This window comes from Leucoraja erinacea, chromosome 10 (genome assembly GCF_028641065.1).
Source record: "Leucoraja erinacea ecotype New England chromosome 10, Leri_hhj_1, whole genome shotgun sequence".
Taxonomy (NCBI): domain Eukaryota; kingdom Metazoa; phylum Chordata; class Chondrichthyes; order Rajiformes; family Rajidae; genus Leucoraja; species Leucoraja erinaceus.
Window position 1 is genome coordinate 25,988,172 of NC_073386.1, and position 26,915 is coordinate 26,015,086.

General features: G+C 41.6%; 1 protein-coding gene across 4 annotated transcripts in view; it reads left to right on the top strand.

Moving 5' to 3' along the window:
- The window catches only part of eps15 (epidermal growth factor receptor pathway substrate 15), a 130,651-nt gene that overhangs the window by 46,607 nt on the left and 57,129 nt on the right, over positions 1-26,915 (top strand). For all 4 annotated transcript variants that reach the window (XM_055641782.1, XM_055641781.1, XM_055641778.1 and 1 more), the window contains exons 9-12: positions 5,621-5,821; positions 6,645-6,799; positions 12,615-12,765; positions 18,239-18,324. In XM_055641782.1, the coding sequence (XP_055497757.1) occupies positions 5,621-5,821; positions 6,645-6,799; positions 12,615-12,765; positions 18,239-18,324 (593 nt within the window). The remainder of the gene's footprint in view (positions 1-5,620; positions 5,822-6,644; positions 6,800-12,614; positions 12,766-18,238; positions 18,325-26,915) is intronic.

Here is a 26,915-nt window from a genome sequence, read left to right on the forward strand (position 1 = left end):
ATATATAAATCTTAAAATAATGTCATATCAAGTCAAGTCAAGTCAAGTTTATTTGTCACATACACATACGAGATGTGCAGTGAAATGAAAGTGGCAATGCTCGCGGATTTTTGTGCAAAAGACAAACAACAAAACAACCAAACAAATTATAAACACAATCATAACACACATATTCTTTTACATAATAAATAATAGAAAGAAACACGTTCTGTAGAGTTAGTCCCTGGTGAGATAGGCGTTTACAGTCCGAATTGCCTCTGGGAAGAAACTCCTTCTCAACCTCTCCGTTCTCACCGCATGGCAACGGAGGCGTTTGCCTGACCGTAGCAGCTGGAACAGTTCATTGCAGGGGTGGAAGGGGTCTCTCATGATTTTGTTTGCTCTGGAGTTGCACCTCCTGTTGTATAGTTCCTGCAGGGGGGTGAGTGAAGTTCCCATAGTGCGTTCAGCCGAACGCACTACTCTCTGCAGAGCCTTCTTGTCCTTGGCAGAGCAATTCCCAAACCAGATGGTAATGTTACCGGACAAGATGCTTTCCACCGCCGCTGCATAGAAGCACTGGAGGATCCTCGGAGACACTCTGAATTTCCTGAATTGCCTGAGGTGGTAAAGGCGCTGCCTTGCCTTACTCACGAGTGCTGAGGCGTGTGATGTCGTATCCTCAGAGTTGTGGACTCCCAGATATTTAAAACAGTTCACCCTATCCACAGGATCCCCATTTATACTCAATGGAGTGTACGTCCTCGGATGACGTGCCCTCCTAAAGTCCATGATCAGCTCCTTCGTTTTTTTGATGTTCAAGAGGAGGCTGTTATCCTGGCACCAGAGTGCTAGATCAGCCACCTCCTCCCGGTAGGCCTTCTCATCGTTGTCTGAGATCAGGCGCACCACCACAGTGTCATCAGCAAACTTAATTATTGAATTGGAGCTGAACCTAGCCACACAGTCATGTGTGTACAGGGAGTACAATAGGGGGCTGAGGACGCAACCCTGGGGCGATCCTGTGCTCAGGGTGAGGGACTTCGATGTATTCCCTCCCATCTTGACTACCTGGGGCCTGGCGGTGAGAAAGTCCAGGACCCAGGCACACAGGGAGGTGTTGAGCCCCAATTCCATTAGCTTCCCGGCCAGTCTGGTGGGGACTATCGTGTTGAAGGCTGAACTGTAGTCTATGAACAGCATCCTCACGTAGCCCCCCTTCTGGCTGTCCAGATGGGAGAGAGTGGTGTGCAAGACCTGGGAGACCGCATCGTCCGTGGACCTGTTCGGACGGTATGCGAACTGCAACGGGTCCATGTTCCGAGGGATATCTTTCATGTATATATATGCCTGGTGGTGTTAATTTTTAAATGCAATCTGGTTAACAGAAGATGGGTGAGATGACAATAAGAATGATTCAAAAACCCTGACTTTAGTTGTTAAAAGCAGTAAAATCTGAATTTAAATTTTAGGTCTTAAATTAGTTTTATAGTCATTTTTGCTTATCGTGTTGGTGTCAATATAGTTCCCTAATACTGCTGATTAAATGAGAAAGGATTCACATTTCTTGACAGTCACAGTTGCACTTCCTGCTAATAGGCCTTTTTCACGGGGCGACTTGACGCAAGATGTAGCCAGAGTGAAGTGCTCGTGGTCTAGCACGATATCACACGATATAACGGGGGGTAGATAAAGAGTTCCCACGGTACTCGGCATTTCTGTTATTTGTGCGAGTGACTTGTCCGTCTCCCGAGCTTTCCCGTTAAATCTTGAATGAACATTGTAACTGTCAAGTGTAATTAAATCATCACGTGGCACAAATGATGTCACTTTTTTTTTCACACACTATAAATATCCTCCCTTGGTTGAATTGGTATATACACACACAAAGCAGAGTTTTACTGTGTATATGGGAGACACAGATGGAGTGAGCACAGTTACTGAGGCAGAGTCTCTCAGCCTGTGTGAGAGGGAGGGAGGGAGAGAGAGAGAGGCACACACAAGGTGGATGTGAAATCTCACCTGCCTGTTTCAGTGACAGACACCCGCTGCCGGTAAATGAAGACACCCCCATCTGTCTCCCCCTCCTCTCTCTCGACTCCCCCACCTTTCCCTCCCAACTCCAGTCCCGTCCCGACCCCCTGGGAAACTGAAGGGAGCAACAATTAACTGCTGCCTGCCCGCTGAGTTAAAGAGTTCCCACGGTAAGACGATATTAATTGCGCCCAAGTTTAAATTTCCAACGTGTGTTTCAGAGTAAATCAAAAACTGTCTGAATCAGCAAGTTAGACACAAAATGCTGGAGTAACTCAGCGGGCCAAGCAGCATCTCTGGAGAAAAGGAATAGATTCCATTTTTGGTCGGGACCCTTCTTCGGGATGATTGTAGGGGGGAACTGGAAGCAAGAAAAGACCGGATGAAATCAGGGTCAACAACAGATGATCTCAGCAGGGTATTTTGAAGAGGGGTCCCGACCCGAAATGTCGCCTAACCCTTTCCTCCAGAGATGCTGCCTGACCCACTGAATCACTCCAGCACTTTATGTCTATATTTGGTTCCCTGATAGGCCAATTGTTGGCTAGGGATAGTGTGATCCCAAGAGGGAACCAGCGTTGCAAACCATGGACTGGTTAACCGACAATTACTGCATGGGGGAGGGGGGGTAGAGAGAGAGAGAGAGAATGTAAGTTACCTAAAATTAAATAATTCAATGTTCATAGTGAACACGGACACAAAATGTTGGTGTAACTCAGCAGGTAAGTCAGATCTGGGAAGAAAAACATAAAAAGCTGGAGTAAGTCAGCGTGTCAGGCAGCATCTCTGGAGAAAAAGTATAGGTGGCGATTCGAATCGGAACCCTTCTTCAGACATCCTAATCGGAATTGAGTCTGAAGATGTGTCTCGTCCCGAAACATCACCTATTTTTCTCCAGAGATGCTGCTTGACTCGCTGAGTTACTCCAGCTTTTTGTGTCTGTCTTCGTTTTAAACCAGCATGTGCAGTTCACTCCTTTACACGGGTCTCTGGAGAACATTGATTGGTAGCGTTCCGGACCCTGCTTCGGAAAGGCATCGATCGCTGGTTGGCGAGGACTCCGAGCTGTATCTCTCAAAGAAGTACATGTGAAAAATTTCTCACGGACCATAAAAATGCGGGACCTTTCAGTAAAGTCCCTTTTAAAGATTATAGTTCGCAGGAGTTCCCACGGTACACGCAAGAGTCAGTACGGATACCGCACTGGCCATTACGTGCATATAATGTTGCAATGTTCAACCACAAGTGTACAAGTCACTCTTGGAGAAATTCAAGCTTGTTTGAATTTTCTCCCGAGTCACCAAGTTACACGAGTACCTGCCGTTAGCGCCACGGTGGTCCACGAATGCCGTACGGTTATCGCAAGAGGTTCCCACGATGTTCAACTCTGGTTAACTCTTGCGTCAAGCCGCCCCGTGAAAAAGGGGTTTAAGAGCTCTAATCTGCATGCTGTATCTGCAATTTGCATGCTTTCTGATGAATAGTTCAGTGAATGTGCCTGATGGTGCAACTATACTTGAGGAATTGCTCAATAAATAGTGTTGTTCTTAAACAACTGACACATGTTATTGCTATTATTGTCTTTGCTAATGGGAGGGATTCAGAACAGAGCAGGCATCTGAACACTGGGCACCCATGAGATACAGCATGTCATCTGCAACAGCAAACATTCACATCATCTTCAGAGCCTGGAATATTCCTTCTTTGCTAATCCGATCAACCCAGATTTAATGAACAAGCAACAGTGCACGTTGGGACCAAGAAAGGCATGTCTATAACCTAGTTATAATAAACCTGTAACGTTTGATTACATGTGTGCTAGACAGCAGGCAATTGATAGAATAAACAATTATACATCAATTATACAGCTCATTAGTCCTGCCATATCGAATTGTGCCAGACATTTAACCAGCTGAGCAGAGGAAGCGGCTCCAAGAACATTCACAACCTGGTATGGTACTTTATTTGTCACATGTACCGAGATACAGTGAAATTCATTTTTGTATCCAGTTCAGTAAGAGTATCACTATACATAAGCACCTAGATACATATTAGGTAAGCATCTCAGATACAGTACAAGTGTATAGCAGTAGTACACTGAGACGGCATACAGAGTCGCCAGTTTGGCGCCATTTTCAAGTCACAATTGTTGTAAGTGAAGGGATCTTGATCTTAGACACAAAATGCTGGAGTAACGCAGTGGGTCACGCAGCATCTCGGTGAGTCGTGGAGAGATGCTGGACACTCAACACAAAGCCTCTGGTCACTGGACAGGGTATGTTGTTCCTCTGGGTGAAGGTTGTCGGAAAAGGTTGGGGGAAGAACCTCAAAACCAACACTTGAGTGTGTGTTAAAGCCAAGGCTGAAATGTTTGCTATTTTGTTTATCCAGAACTACCAAGCAGAAGTTCCATCTTGCCTTTCTTTGAGAGCTCCACCATCATGCAATGCCGTTTTAAGCTAATTTGGTTTACTTCATGTGATATTAAAAATGGGTGAGAACATTAAATTTAGCAAAGACTCTGGGTTAGATGGGATTGAAGCTCCAGTACTGAAGACATGCCCTCCTGATCTCTTTGTGTCTAGGTCAAGTTATTCTGCTAGGATGGGGAACCTGGGGCCCTCTAGGCCATTAAGTGCGGCCTTTTGAATTAATCCAAATTTTGTAGAACAAATCCTTTTATTTTTGTTCATCTTTTATTATTTTAATCTTAAAATGAACGTATGTAAAAAACCAAAGAGTAAAAGAAGATTCAACGAAATAATCCTCCCCGACTGACGGCCACAATTAAAACATTAATAAGTCTTGACGGCTATTTTAACAAAGTAATGTAATTTTGAAGTATAATTGTAGTTTCTTGGTTGCAGCCTTATTAGGTTACAGCTAACTTAATGCGGCATTCCAACATGAAAAGGTTCCTCACCCCTGTTCTAGTATAATGTAGAACATTGTCCCTGTATGCCTTAACTACAAAAAAGGATACCCAAATTTGGTTAATTTCTGCAGATGATTGCAGGTATTTTACACAGTACTTGATCACCTGGCACAAAATTCACGACTTACCTAGCAGCAATGATCCATGCCTTCCTATATGCATCTGAGACCAAGACTACCTAGAGCAGGGATCTTAAGCTCCTGGAAAATGCCATGAAGGTAATGATCACAGCGAAGATGCTGAGGTCTGGTTTATTTTGGGATTTTGTGAGAACGAGGTTGCAAGAACTCCAATTCAGTCTTGAACATATCACAGAAGAATAGAGTCAATAATTAGAGAGCAGACGTTACAATTGGGGACTGGTGAGGATGATTTCATTTCCACTACTTAACGTTTTATTTTGGGCCAGATTGGTAGATGTGGAGTGTGATGTGGTCATGACCAAGTAAATATAGTAGAATAGGGAACCTGATGAGATTTTCACCAATCCAGTTACTGATGTCTAATGCTAACCTTTTATTCACAACTTACGACAGAAGCCTGAATGGAGGATTTCAGGTCCAGAGTTGTGAAAAAGGTGGCTATTTTATCGTTCCAAGCATATTTTAAATAATTTTTTGTAAACTGTTCTGTAATTATTTTAATGATTTAGTATCATTTTTCTTTTGCAAGGCCATGTACTTGGTTTACCGTGCTCTCGAGAAGGAGACTGTGCCATTTTCGTTACCACCTACCTTAATACCTCCATCAAAGAGGAAAAAAGTTAGCGTTCCACCCTCGGTGCCACTTATTCCGTCTCCTCCTTCTGCCAAGGAAAGCCGACAATCCTTACCTCCTGTGGGAATTCTACCTACCAAAACGCCAGCAACCCAGGTAATGCACACAACAGTAACATTTTCTATTTAATAGCTTTCCTTTGTTAATTTCTACAAAATATATATTAATTGTACAGATTGAGAGATTCTGCCATATGTGAACCAGTCTCAAAATATTTTTGTTTTGACTTCCTTCCATCCATTACCACATGAACCCCTACACACTATTTACCTGTGATTGGGGAATCTGGACTCATCACTCATCTGAATTCGCTAACTTTGAGTTACATCTGAGATATTGATACCCTGACATGAATCCTGACTCTTGACCATCAGATCCAATTCTCCTGGATCTTTCCTTTTTCCTAAACTTAGCAGATTCTTTTAAAACTGCAATGGAGTAGCATACAAAAGAATGCAAGATGGTTCTTGGCGCTTAATCCTTATGGTTTCAATTGGTATTGAATTTTATTGCGGTGATCCCAGGACTAGATTTCCGCTGCTGTTCCACATTGTTGTTGGGATCTATCCTAATTAGAAACCTTGCACAAACAGGGAGATTCACTGTCTAAAGATCCAAATCCAGATCCAAGATTTTCAAAAACACATATTGCTGGAGCAACTCAGTTGGTCAGGCAGCGTCTCTGGAGGACATGACTAGGTAACGTTAATTGGTTGGTTCGGCAACTTGATGCCTGGAGCCCTGCAGGAGTTGTCAAATCCATCTGTGTCCATCCCACTGGTCTCCCGAATGCTCATCCATATGTATAGGGTGCCATATGTTGGACGTTTGCAGCTCGAGAGTAACAAGTATATCTTTAAATTTTTAAACTTGGGGATAATCATGCAGTTGTTATTTTTTGCAATATTTTCTCTTTCAGCCCATTAAATGGGTTGTAACACCAGCCGACAAAACAAAATATGATGAAATCTTCATGAAAACTGACAAAGATCAGGATGGGTTTGTCTCTGGAGTAGAAGTAAAGGATTTCTTTCTCACAACGGGTTTGGCTCCAGCTACCTTGGCTCGTATCTGGTAAGTGGTTACTATATAGTAAGTAAGTTTATACTTCATAATGAACATGGCACTACTTTCATTCACTAATTAGAGCTAAACCTGAATGTCTCTCCGTTACCACAGTTTCGGGCTATTTCTTTGGAGGATATTTTAGTCTTATTTTAGTCTGCAATTAGACCAGCAATTCATGAATATGACAGGTGTTTTTGATTAATATTCAACAAAATTGTACTCTTCATAACCTTTCCAAATTATGAACTATACTATCCAATAATGATTTAACTGAATTAATTGCAATGCACATTGGACACGTGGCTTGGCTATTTTATCCTATTCGGTGCAATTAGTATGTTAATAGACTTCAGCTGGAAATTTGTCCAAACAATGAAAATTGTTTTGATCTGTATAAAGATTATAGGGAGAAACATTGAATATTTGCCAGTTAAAGAGAGGAGCAGAGAAACAATGTCAGCCACGTAAATAACATTACAAGGAATCCTTTTGAAAGTGTCAAACCTCAGTATTTCTGAAAATATTATTGAGCTTGCGTGTAGGTGACATTCTGACTTCTGGATTTTGATGATGGTTGACAGTTGTAGTTTGAACATGATAATTCAGCATTTTGTTGGAAACAGGAATAATTTTCACTTGTCCTTGCTCCTTCCTCACCATCCGTCAGGGACCTAAACAGCCCTGAGATTGAGATTCATGTGCACTTTCTCCAACGTTGGCTATTGCATTCAGTGCTCTAAATGGCAACTTCTACATCATTCCTCCCCATTCCCCTCCATCCCATCCCATTGCCTTAATTACTTTCTCCCTCCTAGTTCCATTTGCCTATTATTCACTCACTCACTTCCTTCTTTTGGACATATGACAATAAAACATTGACTCCACTTATCTCTTTACCCATCTGATTCTATATGTCCATCATCCCTTCCCTTTTCTGATTCCACAGCACCTTTCAGCCTCTGTCTCGACTCTCCCCCACCTGACTCCACCGGCCTGTCATCTCATGATTCTACCTTTCCACCCATCACCTGCCAGCCCCCATCTCACCCCTCCATCTCTCATCTTCATACGGGCTATCTTCCCTCTACACTCTCAGTGCTGATGCAGGGTCTTAACCTGAAACGCTGACTCCGACCGGCCCATTCCAGACTGCAGGAGTATGTGCTGAGGGACGTACTGAACTTGATGCAACCAATGTAGAGGCTCTGTGGAGGAAGACCACAGCCTCGGGTCCTTCCTCTAATAGATATTGAGGGGCTGAGTCCAGTGGCGACGCCCCTCTATCAAGCGAAAGGATATCATTTGTTAGATTGTGATATTGTGTAAATATGGGATAAAAACATAACTGAGCCTGATACTATTGAATAGACACCAAGAATGTATTTGCAGAGTTTTGCTTTGTATATATGTTTGTCTTATAAATTTTATAATGAGCTCATTCAGTAGTTCTTTTTAGCTCCAGATTCAAGCATCTGCAGTCTCTCGTGTCAACCAGTGAAGAAAGCGAATGGTATGTTAGCTTTCATAGCAAAAGGATTTGAGTATAGGAGCAGGGAGATTCTACTGCAGTTGTACAGGGTCTTGGTGAGACCACACCTGGAGTATTGCGTACAGTTTTGGTCTCCAAATCTGAGGAAGGACATTATTACCATAGAGGGAGTGCAGAGAAGGTTCACCAGACTGATTCCTGGGATGTCAGGACAGTCTTATGAAGAAAGACTGGATAGACTTGGTTTATACTCTCTAGAATTTAGGAGACTGAGAGGGGATCTTATAGAAACTTACAAAATTCTTAAGGGGTTGGACAGGCTAGATGCAGGAAGATTGCTCCCGATGTTGGGGAAGTCCAGGACAAGGGGTCACAGCTTAAGGATCAGGGGGAAATCCTTTAAAACTGAGATGAGAAGAACTTTTTTCACACAGAGAGTGGTGAATCTCTGGAACTCTCTGCCACAGAGGGTAGTGGAGGCCAGTTCATTGGCTATATTTAAGAGGGAGTTAGATGTGGCCCTTGTGGCTAAGGGGATCAAAGGGTATGGAGAGAAGGCAGGTATGGGATACTGAGTTGGATGATCAGCCATGATCATATTGAATGGCGGTGCAGGCTCGAAGGGCCGAATGGCCTACTCCTGCACCTAATTTCTATGTTTCTAGGACGTTTGCATGTTACAAAAACCTTTGGACAGCAAATTGGTCATAGGAAAGAGAGCTTTTGCTGCTTTTGGTTTTTGGTTAAGGAAGGAATGCTGGAGAATTATTTTTTGACTAATTCCATGAAATGTTTATGTCCACATGAGGTGCCAGACAGCAATCTATAAAAGGTGGGCAAAAATAGACTCTGATCAAGCCTCTTCAATGATGATGAAAACAAGTTTCATGCCCATCTCCAGGTATAAACATGAAAGGTTTAAATCATGCCCTAAATAATCATAGCACGTAAACACTGACTCTGAGGTTTGGCTTAAAATCCAATAAATAATCATAGCACGTAAACACTGACTCTGAAGTTTGGCTTAAAATCCAATAGGATACTCGCATCCAGCAATGATGGAAACCCCCCCCCTTTTCCTCGGTATGGGTTGTTGGATTCCTGCTGTAAAGTATTCCTGCCACAAGGATTTAACAGCTGGAGTGAAGGTGTTTCTAGCTGTGGAAGCAGCATTTGCACCATGGACCATCACTGTTAATCATCTGTGGATTCTTCCACAGTTTCACACCAGTGTTTTTGAGTGTGAAGTTCCTAGAACAACAGCGAAGGATAATAATTATTTCCAAGTAGGAATTATGATCATAACAAAATAAGCAACGCTTCATTTTGTAAATGATGGTGTGTTTGATGTTCTGTGTCAAAAAGAGAATTTGGTGTCCGTGTAATCAGTTTTATGGAGAGTAGTAATTATCCTGGTCACTGGACAACAGGTCCAAGTGCAGCTCGTCTCCATCAGTCTCTTTTTAGAGCAGAAGCACATATGTGAATTCGTTTTTTGCTTAGAATAAAAGTCAAAGGTGAATGTACAAGATTTAGGGTCTGCAGGAAGTTATTACTTTATCAATTTTTCAGGGGATAAGAGGGAGAAAGAAGAATAAAAGGAAATCTTATCTACTGATGACTGTCTGAGCTCAAAAGTACATTTACTAGTGTTCTTCTTACTAATGAATGAATACCCTTACCTTTAACGGAGTGAACAAAGATAAAGTGAATAGTCTCCCTTTTGGGTAGAATTCTCCCTAAATTTAAACATGTGATTTAAAAATTGCAACTAATTATTTTTGGAACTAATATTTGAAACATGAGTGTGATAGTTTGATGATTAATTTGTATGCCAAACCTATTGAGAGGTCTGGGGCAATTGATTTGCAAATTATTGGTAGCATACTTCCTAATAAGCCTTAAATGACTATACGAGTTGATTTACACTGGGCAACAAATAAATGTGAAACTCTGGTTTAGAGAGTTAACTGCGATAATAAATGATTGGCACATATCAAACATCTTCCTGATCAACAAAAAAAAGGCATGAATAGAATGGGATTATATAGAGATGTGGATCCCATCATCAGTGGAAAGATGCGAAAGTCGTTGCAAGCTGGCTAGATCAGTAGACAGAATCCCTTTTATTCCATCTAACGTTTAGTAATGTACAGTGCCCTCCATAATGTTCGGGACAAAGACCCATCATTTATTTATTTGCTTCTGTACTCCACAATTTGAGATTTGTAATAGAAAAAAATCACATGTGGTTAAAGTGCACATTGTCAGACTTTAATAAAGGCTATTTTTATCCATTTTGGTTTCACCATGTATCAATTACAGCAGTGTTTATACATAGTCCCCCCCATTTCAGGGCACCATAATGTTTGGGACACAGCAATGTCATGTAAATGAAGGTAGTCATGTTTAGTATTTTGTTGCATATCCTTTGCATGCAATGACTGTTTGAAGTCTTCAATTCATGTACATCAGCAGTTGCTGGGTGTCTTCTCTGGTGATGCTATGTCAGGCCTGTATTGCAGCCATCTTTCTCTTATGATTGTTTTGGGGCTAGTCCCCTTCAGTTTTCTCTTCAGCATATAAAAGACATGTTCAATTGGGTTCAGATCAGGTGGTTGACTCAAGAAAAAAAACATGTTTTAGTTTTGAAAAACTCCTTTGTTGCTTTAATAGTATGTTTGGGATCATTGTCTTGCTGTAGAATGAACTGCCGGCCAATGTGTTTTGAGGCATTTGTTTGAACTTGAGCAGATGGGATGTGTTTATATCCTTCAGAATTCATTATGCTACTTCCATCAGCAGTTGTATCATCAATGAAGATAATTGAGCCAATACCTTCAGCAGCCATACATGCTCAGGCCATAACACCCCCACCACCGTGATTCACAGATGAGGTGGTATGCTTTGGATCTAGGGCAGTTCCTTCGTTCCTCCATACTCTCCTCTTGCCATCACTCTGATATAAGTTAATCTTTATCTCATCTGTCCACAAGACTTTTTTTCCAGAACTGTGGTTGCTCTTTTAAGTACTTCTTGGCAAACTGTAACCGGGCCGTCCTATTTTTGCAGCTAACCAGTGGTTTGCATCTTGCAGTGTATTTCTGTTCATGAAGTCTTCTGCGGGCAATGGTCATTGGCAAATCCACACCTGACCCCTGAAGAGTGTTTCTGATCTGTCGGACAGGTGTTTGGGGATTTTTCTTTATTATAGAGAGAATTCTTCTGTCATCAGCTGTGGAGGTCTTCCTTGGCCTGCCAGTCCCTTTGTGATTAGTAAGCTTGCCAGTGCTCTCTTTCTTCTTAACAATGTTTCAAACAGTTCATTTTGGTAAGCCTTAAGATTGGCTGATGTCTCAAACAGTTTTATTCTTGTTTCTCAGTATCATAATGGCTTATTTGACTTTCATTGGCACAACTTTGGTCCTCGTATTGATAAACAGCAATAAACGTTTCCAAAGGTGATGGAAAGACTGGAGTAAAGACTAGGTGCTGAGAGCTCTCTTATACCTACATTAAGGAGGCAATTAAACACACTTGAGCAATTCCAAACACCTGTGAAGCCATGTGTCCCAAACATTATGGTGCCCTGAAATGGGATGGGGGGACGACGACGACGACACTATGTATAAACACAGCTGTAATTTCTACATGTATAAAAATGGCCTTTAATAAAATCTGACAATGTGCACTTTAACCACATGTGATTTTTCCTATTACAAATCTCAAATTGTGGAGTACAGAGGCAAATAAATAAATGATAGGTATTTGTCCTAAACATTATGGAGGGCACTGTATTTCACTTGATGAATAGAGGAGTAGAGGGTGAGGTTTGAAAGGGTGTTGCCTTGATGTACTCATCTTGTTAGGATGCTTTGGCCACAGATTACCTCCTGACTACTTTGGTTGGCAATGCCACTAAAGTATACTTATTTAAAAGTACCCAGTCCTGTCATAGAGATTACATAAAAGCCAAATATTTAAATTATCTAATCACTTTTGGCATTCTTTTACAAAATGTGACCTAGTATTTTACTGCTGGATATATCTTTGCAGTTCATTGGATTTTGACAGGTCCAAAATTACTGGCAGCAAGGTGTAATTTGTAGTAGAGAGGAGCTTAAAGAGACAATTTTTGAAAAATGGGCTACTAAAACCAGCAATTTTTGCTTCATTTACTTTAAATCTGGTAAACACAAAACATTATTACCGTCCTTTCAGCCTTTGTGGAATTTACGATAAATAGACACAAATTAATTCTACCTACTTAGTGCTACAATGTGCCTAAAGTGTCTACATTTTCATGGTTCTCTTAACTTTCTTCCTTTACAGGGCACTCTGTGATATAAATGATTGTGGAAAGCTTTCAAAGGAGCAATTTGCCTTGGCTCTACATTTAATAAATCAGAAGCTAACAAAAGACATTGATCCACCTCAGGTTCTTACTGCAGAGATGATGCCTCCTTCTGACAGTGCACAAAAGGTACATTTGTTTTGCATCACTATAGTCCTATTTGATGGAAACAGCTTGGACAAGATTTTGTATGAGGATATGACCTGAGCTCGTGATCCCAACAGTGGTCATTTCACTTGGGGGGGGGGAAAAATTTGCAGCGATTTGTTTTACTCAAATTTATAAATTGATCCGTATTATCAATTCAAGGAAAGCATGAGAGTATAGACGATAACATTTGTTCAATGTTTGTTGAGTTTACTAAAATTGTTTTTTTCTGTTGTATTGTTTTGCGCATCGCTCTCTGTACATTCTCTGCCTGTATAATTTTCTTCCTTCCTAAGAAATATTGTTTGCTGTTTTGAAACTCTGGTTGACATCTGTTGCAAGGCTATAAATGTCAACTTGAGACCTAAAGTAACAATTGGATTTCTATGGAAGTGGAAAATATAAGCTTCATTCAAAATCCATAAATGATCATATGAAATCATAGGATGACGTAAGCCTTAATCTCGATTCCAGTAATAATGTATTTTGCAAATTCTGAATATAAGAATTTAAAAATCTAGTTGTAAACTGTTGGACGTTTTTGTAATCTTCTAGTTTCTGTTGATGATACAAACTGTTCAGGGGTTGGTGCATGGAGGTTCTGGTGGTTTAATTTTCTGTACATAATTGAATTATTTTATTAATGGAAGCCAAATGCCTTTAGTTCTGTAGTATTCCTGGAAATTACAATATAGTCTTGTTGGGTATCACAGATGGAAAATATATGTTTATTATACTAGTAAAGAAACAAAAAAGACAGTAGCAAATGAGTAGCTGCAGAGAGAACATTGGTTATTATTTTATACTGCAATCCTTTTTGGAACCAAGTACCTGTACTGTGAGGCTAAACAGACATTATAATAGATTCAGAAGAGAGGTAGAATGTAGCTCAGTAAAAGGGACAAGTTAATAGTTAAACTTTATAAAAAATAAATTTAAAAAAACCTAAAAAAAACATGAGACACTTTTCATAAGTGTAAATTTAATAGAAACCTGACTGGCAGTTTTTTTACACAAAGGGTGGTGGGTACATGGAATGAGCTGCCAGAGGAGATAGTTGAGGCAGGTACTTCAATTACATTTCAGTGACATTTTGACGGGTATGCGGACAGGATAAGTTTAGGGGTTATAGGTCAAGCATGGGCAGGTGGGACTAGTGTAGATGGGGCAAGTTGATTGGCGTGGGCCAGTTGGGTCGCATAGCGTGTTTTCATTGCTTATGACTCAATGACTCTAAGCTTGTAAACTGTAGCCAAAATAGAGCACTCTCCCTAAATTACATATTTCCATGAGATAAAAAAAGGTTTCCCCAAACCCCCCCCTATTCACACCCCCACATAATACAAAAACTAAAAGTACACTAAAATCATATAAGTAAAAACAGACCAAAACAGCAAAAGAAGGAAAAGACGAGACAGGCTGTTGGCGAGGCTGCCATGTACGGCGCCACCCGGTGGATATGTGTGTATCGTACTGAAACAATATTGCAGTAAGAAAATGAATATTTTCTGACATTGCTATTAATTCTTCTGAATAGCTCTTTCTGCTTTTTCTATGCTCTGAAATTGCAAATTTTCTTGTTCAGATGCTGCTTGATGCAAAACATATTTTCACTGAAAATGCACTTCTCAAGTCAATCTAGTTCAGTTTTGTAGCTGTACTAATTCTCACTGAACCTTTCTTTCTTGCATTCTACTTGGCTCTGCTTTGCTACAGGCTCTATGCCTTTCTCACTGTACCAGCCAACTTTGCTGCACTGCTTTGATGTCCATAATATGTGAATAACGCTGGAAGCTTAACGTAGCACTTCTTCGTTTAAAAACGCAAGGTTAGAATTATTATTTACTGTTTAATCTGACCCTTTGTTCGGCTTTCTTTGAGCACATGCTTCAGATTTCCCTTCTCTTATTCACAGGTTACTGACCAAGCACAATTTTGAAAAATGCATTATGTGGCAAGATTTTCAGTATTTCATAGGAGATGACCTCCAAACAAAATTTGAACTAAATTAAATAATCAAATAGAAGATTGAAGAAAGACGAGAGGGAGGGAGGAAATTAACAACGTTAATAAATTATTTATTATTATATTTTATCTTTTTGTTGCATTGCCAGTAACATTGTCAAGCTGTGGGACATCCAACATCTGGTTATTGTGCGCTGCAAGGGCTAACAGACTCTTGTACTCTAATCTGGTACTCAGAATTAAACTCTTACATGCTATTCATTTCAGTAGGTCAAGGCTTTAGATTTGATTTTTTTTTTAAGACACTAAGTGCAGGAGTAACTCAGTGGGTCAGGACTCTTCTTCAGACTGGTTGTGGTTGGGGGTGGGGTGAGGTAGAAATTGGGAATGAGGAGGCACAGGATAAAGCCAAGTAAGTGAAAAGTTTTTTTTTATATTGGCAATTGTCAAAGTCGAGAGATGAAAAGACAAAAGGTGTGAGATAAGGATAAAGGTATGAATTATAAAGCTAAAGGAAGGAATCTAGGTCGAATGGGAGGAGGAGGGGTGAACTGGGTGCACATCCAGGTGGGGCATAATAAAAGGGGTGTGGGAGAAGCTGAGGTGGGAGGGTGGTGTGGTTGTAGGTTAGTGACCTAAAATTGGAGAATTCAGTGTTCACTAAGGAGTTAGTGGTGGACTTTAGGAAAACAGGAACACCCCTGTCCCCTGTCTCAATCAAGGGTGTGGATGTGCAATTTACCAAGGAGTAAAAGTATCTTGGAGTTTACCTGGACAGCAAACTGGACTGGTCCAGGAACGCTGAGGCACTGTATAAGAAGGGACAGAGCTGTCTACTTTCTGAGGATGCGCCGCTCTTACAACGTCTGCAGTAAGATGCTGTAGATCAGTGGTTCTTAACCTGGGGGTCATGACCCCCTATGGGGGTGGGGTCATTTTTGGCTTTGCCGGGGGTCATGAAGGGGACACAAATAACATATCAATTTGTTGAGCCCATGTTTAGGAACCTAACAAAGGTACTTACCACATACAGTGTTTTGTTCGCATACTGGTGCCAAAAAGGTTAAGAACCACTGCTGTAGATGTTCTATCAATCAGTGGTGGCCAGTGCCATCTTCTTCGCTGTCGTGTGTTGGGGTAGTGTGGTGAAGGTGTGGACGGCAACAGAATTAACAAGCTCAGCAGGAAGGCTGGCTCTGTCCTGGGGGTAGAGTTAGATTCACTGGAGATGGTCTTGGAGGGGAGAATGCTCTTCAAACTGCAGAGCATCTTGGACAATACAGCTCACCCCCTCCATGACACATTGGTCAACCTGAGGAGCACCTTGAGCAATAAACTGGTCCTTATTCCCCTGTGGCTATAAAACTGTACAACTCCTCCCCTTCTGTCATGGGGTAAACTGACTCCCCCCCCCCCCCCCCCCCCCCCCCCCATCTTTGCACATCCCCCCAATCCTGGACTTTCCACTTGTTACTTTAACGTTCCATGTATCTTGTTGTGTTTTATGACTGTTGGCAGACCAATTTCCCTCCTGGGATAAATAAAGTCCTATTGTATCATATACCATGGGATGGTAAGCTACCCAAGCAGGATATTAGGGGTTGTTCCTCCAGTTTGCGTGTGACCTCATTCTGGCAATAGAGGAGGTCCAGGACAGAAAGGTCATAATGGGAAGGGGAGTTAAAATGGTTAGCAACCAGGAGATCCAGTAGACTTTGGCAGATTGAGAGCAAGTGTTCAGCAAAATGGTCACGAGCCTATGCTTGGTTATGTTGATGTAAAGGAGGCCACATCAGAAGCACCTGATGCAGTAGGTGAGGGTAGAGGAGGTACACCTTAACTACTGGCTCATCCGGAAGGACTGCTGAAGTCTCTGGATAGTTGCGAGGGAGGTGGTATTGGGACAGTTGCACGGAATATACCCGAGGAGGGATGGTTTGAGTGGGAAGTTATGAGTGAACCAAGGAGTTGTGGAGGGAACTCTGCGACAGGCAGAAAGGGGTGTGGATGGGAATTTGTGACTGGCAGTGGGATCACGTTTAAGGTGGCAGAAATGTCGCAGAATGATGCGTTTAATGTGGAAGCTGGTGGGATGAAAGGTAAGGACCAGGGGAACGCTGTCCTTGTTCCGTCTGGGGGGAGATGGAGTGAGAACAGAACCACAGGACAAAGACGTGGGTGAGGGATCCATCTATGACAGCAGGGTGGAAACCACGTTTACTAAAGAAAAATAACATCTGGGATGCCCTCGGCTAGAAATTGCGAGTTAGGGGATCGTATCTGCAAGAAGCAGGGTGAGGAGGTGTAGAGCGGATAACTGTGGAAGTCAAAGGGTTTGTAGGAGACGTCACACGGTGGGTCCCCTCTGATGGAGACTGAGATCAAGAAAGGGGAGAAAAATGTCAGATCGTCCAAGTGAATTTGATGGCAGGGTGGAAGTTAGTGGAAAAGGTAATGAAATCAACAAGTTTTACATGTGTGCAGGAGGTAACCTTGAATTGGTTGCAGATGTAGCAGAGAAAGAGTGGAGGATGTTGTCAGTGTATATGTGGAACAAGGACTCTTCAATGTAAACAACAAAAAGACAGGCATTGCTGGGCGCATGTGAGTGCTCGTAGCTGCACCTTTAACTTGAAGAACATGGGAGGAGTCAAAAGAGAAGTTGTTGAGGACAAGTTTTGCCAAGCAGAGGAGGGGGTTAGAGGGAAACTGATTAGGTCGCTCTTCAAGGAAGATCCGGAGGGGTCTTGAGACCTTCCTGTTGGGGGGTGGCAGTGTAAAGGGACTGGACGTCCCTGGTAAAGATTATGCAATAGGGGCCTAAAAATTGAAAGCTGTTGAAGATTTGAAGGTCATGTGAAGTGTCTCAGATGGAGGTTGAAAAGGATTGACAAGGGGGGAGATGAGTGTTGTGGGCCAAGAGCAGACAGAAACAACAGGTATGCCAGGTGCACTGGACACACACCCATTTCACCCCTCCCCTGTCACTTCCACCTATATTCCTTTCACTCGCTTCACAATTTGCACCTATAATTTCCTCGCACCTTTTGTCCAACCAGCTGCCTAGCTAAGCCCGTCCTCACCTGTTATCAACTCCCAGGCTTTGATCTGCATCTCCTCTCTCTCAGCGTTCTCTCTTTCCCCACCCTCCCCCCACAACCACAATCAATGTGAAGAAGAGTGCTGACCTATTGAGTTACCCCAGCACTTTGTGTCTTTTTCCTGTAAACCAACATCTGCAGTTCTTTGTTTTAACTGTTTGGTTTGATAGTGTAGATTAATCATTTTAGATTGTGTTTCAACATCATGTTGGAGCAACAAAATGACAGACCAATTCTGGACAAGAACTATGCTTCAATACGACTTGTGTATTATGTTTAATCTACAAAACTCATTTATAGTATGAAATAGTTTAGTGATGTGAACTTTAGCCCGATTTGAATTCACATGATGTGTCCTATATGCCTAACTCAATGTATGCTTTCTGCAGAATGGAGGTTCTCTGAATAATGTAGCAGATTTTTCAGCCATCAAAGAACTTGATTCTATACACAATGAAATAGCCGATCTTCACAGGTAAACAAAATGTTTGTTATCTGCAACTCTGAATGAATGCAGAAGTTGTAGAACTGGACAAGTCTATGTCAAATCGTGTGAAAATTCTATATTATACTTTCATCATAAAAATAATTAGAGATGGCATTTGCTGTGTAAATATACCTGGGATTAGTCACAAGTGTTTAATTGGTGTATGCACTGGGAGCAGAACAAAGACATTCTTTCTTGCTACAACTTTACTGACCCATTAATGTGCCAACACAACGAATGAATATACAATAATCTATATATAACAAAATTATCCATAATATTAACTAACCCGACCTTTTTAGTACAAACCAAAAGTCATGTAGTACAACCTGTGTAAAGTCTTTAATGGTTTGTTGTGGAAGGTAAGGTTGTAGTTGGGGATGTGCAAGAGGCTGATTGTTGATGCCAAGAGGTTGTTCTTGAAACTGAAAGTAATGGTTCTCGGGCTCCTGTACCTTCTTGCGATGGTTGCCATAAGATGAGAGTATGGCGAGGGTGGTGTGGTGTTGATGATGCTTTCTTGAGGCAGCGCTTCCTGTAGATCCCTTCAATGGTGGGGCAGTTGATAACTGTGATGGATCAGACATTTTCTGCAACCTCCATCTCTCTTCAACATTCCAGTTACTGAATCGGGCTGTGACACAACTAATCAGTATGTTCTCTCCTATACATCTATAGATGTTCAATGGTATATTTGACGACATGCTATAATCCCTCAAATTTCTGATGAAGTGACGATGTTGCTGAGCTTTTTTTGTGATTGCATCAACATGCTCGGTCCACGACTGATCTTCAGAGATGTGCACACCCAGGAACTTGAAGCTGTTAACTCTTTCCACAGCTATGCTATCGTGAAGACAGATTTATGGATCCTTGGCTTTCCTAACAGTTTCAACTGTCAGCTCCTTGGTCTGGCTAACGATAAGAGCATGATAGAGTTATAGACTGATACAGTGTGGAAAAAGGCCCTTTGGCCCAACTGGCCCACATGTCCCACCTACACCAGTCCCACCTGCCTGCGCTTGGTCCATACCCCTACAAACTTGTCCTATCCATGTACCTGTCTAAAGGGCCTGTCCCACTTGGCGACTTTTTTTCAGCGACTGCCGGCGTCATTTCAAAATCCAGCGGCGAGAAAAAAAAATGTTGCGACACTTGAAATAACACCGTGCGTCATACGTCATCAAGCCGCGTCACCGCCGCATCACGCCGTGAATTTTTCGGTGACCTGATACAGCAGTCAATGATGCCGGCAGTTGCCGAAAAAATTGCCAAGTGGGACAGGCTCTTAACTGTTTCTTAAACGTTAGGATAGTCCCAGTCTCAACTACCTCCATGGCAGCTTGTTCCAGACACCCACGACCCTTTGGGTGAAAACATTAGCCCTTAGATTCCTATTAAATCTTTTCTCCTTCACCTTGAACCAATGTCCTCTGGTCCTCGATTCCCCGACTCTGTGCAAGAGATTCTGTGCATCTAAAGTATGATAAGAGCTGTCTGGTACTATTGAATCAGATTCAATAGTCTGGTACAATTGAATAAGATTATCCAGCTCCTTTCTGAGTCATCGTGACCTGTTATTCGTCCAATGAAACTGGCATCATCAGCAAAGGTCCCAAGGCCTTCTGGTTCTTCCTTGAACAAAGACCCAATCAATTTTCCTCTACTAACACTCTCCACCTGGTGAACTTGGCTTCTCCCTCAACAGATGACATTGGAGCTAAGTCTGGCTACACAGTCATGGGTATATAAAGAGAGTAGAATGGGGCACTGAGCGCACACCCTTGAGGTGCCCTTGTGCTGATAGAGAGGAGGAAGTGTCGTTGCCACTTCGTACAAATTGAGTTCTGCCAGTCAGTTGTATTGATATTAATTAATATGATTACTCTTGCAATTATTGCTAATTTCCTTATGTGAAGCAAAATATAAAATTTTCTGATGGAAGTAAAATGTCACAGGTGATTGTATCAGTGCAAAATATCATTATAACCTCAACACCGTTAACTCTGCCCTTTTCTTGTATTGGGTTGAAGACCGTGCTATCACTGAAGATTTGATGTTTATGACAGTGGAGATTGTTAAATATGTTTATTTTCTAAAGCAATGGTTCTAAGCTTTTTGAATAAAGCCTTCACTTTTTCTCACAAGATATACAACTACCTAGGAACAGAATCAAAGTTTTAGAACTGGGATTTTTGCTCAGAACTAACGAAGGGTCCCAAGACTGAAAAGTTATTTCTGTTTTTCTTTCCACAATGCCACCTTACCTGTGTTTCCAGAAATTATGGTTTTATTTCCAATTGCTAACATCTGCAGATTTCATGATTTTGGTAAGATAGACCCAAAGGTTGACAGAAAATGCTGAATAATGGATCACTCTTGAAGGAGCAAGAGTCTCAGCTGCCCGCGAATAGGGAAGGCAGGGTAACCATAGCAAGGACTCGAGGAATGATGAGGGACATCAAAATTAGGATGACATTAAAAAAAAGTATATGATACACCAGTTGAACCCATCCAGTGAAAACCAAGTTAAATACAATGTTGAGAGGAAGTATATCACTGGTTCAGAGAGATTATGAGAATCGAATGGCTGTTGAGGTAAGAGGAGGGATCTGAATCCATTTGCCACCAGTCAATCAAGTGTCATGTTGGGACTTTTTTTTACAGGGTTAGCGGAGGTTTAGCATATAAATGGCTGTTTGAAGGTCACTGCTGATTCGATGGCCTGAATAGTCTGTATCTCTGTCTCAAACTTGAACTCTGATCATCATTATAAATTGAAAATTTAAATGAGGCCTCCCACATGGTGGATCTGCGACATACATTGTTTAATATTGCTGCAAAGATCACTGATTGGTGAAAGTGGTCAGTTTACCCATTTAAAGAATTATAAAAATTATGGAAAGCAATGGCTGTTGAAGGAATAAGTAAAGAGGAATCTTCACTGACTGTATGGAAGTTATTCTTTAATGTTACAGAACAACTTTGCTGATTCCTGATTTTGGCAGGGATAAAAAAATATATTAATTTGGAGAGAGGCCAAGAGGAAGTGAACCACAGATTGGATCTACCTTGATCGATACCTACCTGTGAAATTTATGTGAACATATCAAATAAGATGCAAGAAGAGGAGAGAGCTGTGGTTGACACAGTAGCAAACTAAATTACTCAAAATTTTAAAAAAAATGAAGCTTCCAGTTTTCTGACAGTATCCATAATGTAGAAGTAGCATTGATGACTGTATTTCGAGGATGTAACTAGTAGAGTGGAAAAGGGAGAACCAGTGGATGTGTTATATCTAGACTTTCAGGCTTTCGACAAGGTCCCACAAGAGATTAGTATACAAACTTAAAGCACACTGTATTGGGGGTTCAGTATTGATGTGGATAGAGAACTGGCTGGCAGACCGGAAGCAAAGAGTAGGAGTAAACGGGTCCTTTTCACAATGGCAGGCAGTGACTAGTGGGGTACTGCAAGGTTCAGTGCTGGGACCCCAGCTGTTAACAATATATATTAATGATTTGGACGAGAGAATTGAATGTAACATCTCCAAGTTTGCGGATGACACAAAGCTGGGGGGCAGTGTTAGCTGTGAGGAGGATGCTAGGTGGATGCAAGGTGACTTGGATAGGCTGGGTGAGTGGGCAAATGCATGGCAGATGCAGTATAATGTGGATAAATGTGAGGTTATCCACTTTGGTGGCAAAAACAGAAAAGCAGACTATTATCTGAATGGTGGCCGATTAGGAAAGGGGGAGATGCCACAATACCTGGGTGTCATGGTACACCAGTCATTGACAGTAGGCATGCAGGTGCAGCAGGCAGTGAAGAAAGTGAATGGTATGTTAGCATTCATAGCAAAAGGATTTGAGTATAGGAGGAGGGAGGTTCTACTGCAGTTGTACAGACTATTGCGTACAGTTTTGGTCTCCTAATCTGAGGAAAGACATTCTTGCCATAGAGGGAGTACAGAGAAGGTTCACCAGACTGATTCCTGGGATGTCAGGACTTATGAAGAAAGACTGGATAGACTTGGCTTGTACTCGCTAGAATTTAGAAGATTGAGGGGGGATCTTATAGAAACTTACAAAATTCTTAAGGGGTTGGACAGGCTAGATGCAGGAAGATTATTCCCGATGTTGGGGAAGTCCAGAACAAGGGGTCACAGTTTAAGGATAAGGGGAAATCTTTTAGGACCGAAATGATGAAAACATTTTTCACACAGAGAGTGGTGAATCTCTGGAATTCTCTGCCACAGAAGGTAGTTGAGGCCAGTTCATTGGCTATATTTAAGCGGGAGTTAGATGTGGCCCTTGTGGCAAAAGGGATCAGGGGGTATGGAGAGAAGGCAGGTACAGGATACTGAGTTGGATGATCAGCCATGATCATATTGAATGGCGGGCAGGCTCGAAAGGCCGAATGGCCTACTCCTGCACCTATTTTTTATGTTATGTTACGTTATATTTATGACAGACCAGTGATATACTTCAAGGTGGGGTTGTGTGAGATTTTGAATTTCATCTTGGGGTTTTCATGCCCCTGTTGCCCCACCCTTTATACATGCTGGAGACCAACAAAGATATTAATGTGGTGTTGTGCAGTATGGGGTTCATTTGTGAGTGCAGGCCTGGCAGCCAAATTATTTGTCCTTGGATATTAGTAATTTGTCGCATTCCCACGTGTGAAATCGGCAGTATTTCTCTCACCACCATCTGAACTTGTTATTCAACAGATATAGCATTTTCAAAGCTTAGATGCATCCCATACAAATTGTTAAATTCTGCTGTGCACATTCTTTTGTTCATTTATGATTCATGCTGCATTCGCCTGCTCTCGATTTTCCAGTGCCTTCACTTGTAAGTGAGAATCTTTTTTTAATGCACAAATCCCTTTTGGGACCTTGCCGCATCCTTAATTTGCAATTCACACCTGTCTTCAGTCCCATCCTTGCTCTGCTGACTTGAATCTATTGTGCATTCATGTTTCTCTTGCACTAACTTAGATGAGAGAAACGTCAGTTTTTTCTGTATTCTTAAGGATTTCTTCCACCAAGCTTTCTTTTCTTCCTACTTTATCCTCTCTCCAAAAAACATTTATTTAGTTTCATAAACTTGTGCTTTGTTCTGTACCAGTCATAAACTTCACTAGGATATTTTGCTTTATTAGACATTCAATATAGGGTAGAAGTTACAATATGTTTGTCTGTTGGAAATTGTTTAACTTTTGTAAGGAAGGTGAATTTTCTTTGAAACATTTTTATTTAAAAACATTATCTCATTAGCAGAGATCAAGCCCAACTCAATGCATTTTGTTTTTGGTTAAAAAAAATTAAACCATCCCCAAAAGAATTGCGTTGAGCAACAGAAATATATGTATAAAAATGCTTTCTGAAAATATTTTGTTTCTATCATTCTATGAGATCTCAATTCAGCTGGCAAGGCCAAAATGTATTACCTGTTCCTAATAGACCTTGAGAAGATGGTAATGAACTGTCTTCTTGAATGGGTACATTCATTCTGGCAAAACAAATCCCACAGTGCTTTGTGTCCAGAATGTAGACTTAGCATTTACGGACAAACCTGTGATATACTTCAAATTACGTCATCGGATGGCGCCGAGATGGCAGCCTCGCCAGCAGCCTGTGTGTTATTTTAACTTTTTTGTTATTTTTAGTGTGTCTTAAATGTATGTTTTAATGTTTCTCGGTATGTTTTTATGCGGGGGATGGGGGTGTGGGGGGGGGGGGGGGGGGGGGGGGGGGGGGGGGGAAAAATAGGTTTTCAGTTACTTACCTCGGTGGAGATGTGATCTTTCTCCGTGTCACGTCTCCATCCCCTCCCCGTGGCCTAACAACTGGATTGATGCGACCCTTCCTGGAGACCGGCCTGGAGCTTCAAGCTGCAAACATGGCGCAGACTTTAACATCACGGAGCTGGCAATCCTTTGCCGAGGATCACTGTGGAAGTGCTCCATCCTTGTGGCCTGTGGACTTTAACACTGTGAAGCCGCGGTCTCCAGTAAGGAATGGCTGACTCCGGACCTCCATCCCACGGAGTGTTTCCGTTGCATCATCCCGACGAGAGGACTAACATCGGGCTGTCGGCAGAGGTAGTGCTGAGGGTTGAGGGCCCTGACCACCACGGGTGAACAAAGGAGGAAGATGACTGAACTTTATTGCCTTCCATCACAGTGAGGAATGTTTGTTCCACGTGGATGTTAATGCAAATTTATTATTGTGTATTGCGTTCTTTTTTTACTTGCATGGCTGTGTGGTAACTCAAATATCACTATACCTTAATTGACAATAAGTTGCATGTGACAATAAATGTGAACTTGAGCTTGAATTAGGGTAGTGTGTGATTGGGAGGTGGTGGTGGTGGTGGTGTTCCTGTGCACCCGCTGCCCTAGCCTGTCATATGTTTGGGACCTGCTATTGAAGTAGCTGAGATGAGTCACTGATATATTTTTAGATGATGTATACTGCAGCCACTGTGTCCCAGTGTCCTGGATGGTTTTGAATGTTGTTGGAGCAGCAGTTATCTGGCAAGTAGAAAGTGTTCCATAATATTCCTCACTTATGGCAGTGTTTATGTGGCCAGTCCAGTTTAATTTTTGTTCAACATGACATCCAGGATATTGATTGTAGATCTCATCAATGATTCTCCATTCAATGCTGAGGGTGGATATATAGATTCGCTCGTGAAGATTCACTCATAAAAGATATTTGGACAGGTTCGTGGCTAGGAAAGGTTTAGTGGGATATGGCCCTTACACGTGCCGGTGGGGCGTCTTGGGCAAGTTGGGGCGAAGGGCCTGTTGTTGTGCTATATGACTCCAAGATAGTTATTGCATGGTATTTTTGAGACAAATATTATGCTGCGAGCAAGCATAGACTCATTTGCTAAAACATTGCAATTGAAATTGAACATTGTAAAATCATCAGCATACCCCAACTTTGGCCTTCTGACAGAAAGGACAGCAATGATTAAGCATGTGAAGATTGTTTGCCCAAGAGACAGCCATGAGGAACTCTCATGGTGATATCCTGGGGCTGAGATGATTGACTTCCAACAACTATAATCATCTTCCTTGTGTGTGAGGTATGACCCTTAACGTGTCCAGGGAGAGCAGTAGCCAACCAAGAAGATGAAAGTAATATGGGGAAAAATGATCAAAATCCAAAAAAATGTTTGGTGTGCCACGTTTCAACTACATTACTATTTCTAAATTTTGGTTTAATATTACTAAGATTTATTTACTGTACAAATATTGGAGAAAAGCTGCAATATCCTATAAGGAATTCATAAATGGCATGCAATGGTGTAAATTATTTGAGGTTAAAGTAAATGAAGGCCTCTCATACTGCATCACCATCCTGGCCATACGCTCATCTCCCTGCTACCTTCAGGTAGAAGGTACAGGAGCCTGAAGACTGCAACGACCAGGTTCAGGAATAGCTACTTCCCCACAGCCATTAGGCTATTAAACCTGGCTCGGACAAAACTCTGATCATTAATAACCCACTATCTGTTATTTGCACTTTATCAGTTTATTTATTCATGTGTGGATATATTTATATAATGGTATATGGACACACTGATCTGTTTTGTAGTAAATGCCTACTATGTTCTGTGTGCTGAAGCAAAGCAATAATTTCATTGTCCTATCAGGGAAACATGACAATAAACTCACTTTGAACATCAAGAGCATTTTGTATTGCTAAACATTTTCAGAAGCATTCATATTTTGTTGAATTGGTTTTGTAAATTCAAGCAAATTCTTCTTGCTATATACACAAAAACCCTTGTTAAAACGGACCATAGGGGAGGGAATGGTGTCCGTTTTTGCTGATTATCTGTTATAACAGAATAATTAATCCAATGGAAGGTTTTAGAAGGTCTGTAAAGATCTCAAAATCAGCGCTTGTGGCAGAAATGGGAGAGAAAGTTGTGTTCTCAGATTAATCTTAATTTAGAGATACAGTACAGTAACAGGTCTTTTGACAGGTATGTTGTCTGTGTTTTATGTTATGTTCTGCTTGCTATGTTCTACTGTACCACAAACTGTATGTCTGCATGACTGAAATCAGCTTATTGTGTAAAATCCTGTACTGAACATGAATTCCACCAGCTTGACTGTGTGGTCATTAAATAATCTTGAATCTTGACCCACCGAGTCCATGCCAACTATCGATTACCCGCTCTCACTACTTCTATGTTATCCCATTTTTACATACACTCCGACACACTAGATCAGTGGTGGGGAACCTTTTCATGTTGGAATGCTGCATTAAGTTAGCTGTAATCTAATAAGGCCGCATCCAAGAAACTTCAATTAGATATAGAGGTGCACAACCTTTTATCCGAAAGCCTTGGGACCAGACACTTTTCGTAATTCAGAATTTTTCGGCTTTCGGAATGGAAGATTTTTAGCGTAGATTTTAACGGCTGGCGCAGTGGTAGAGTGCTCGACTCATATCCGCAAGGTCGCGAGTTTGCGCCCCGATCCCGGCAGTTACTCGATCGCGAGTTTGAGTCTTCAATGTAGTTTTTTCTTGCAGAATAGGAGAGAATAGGGAG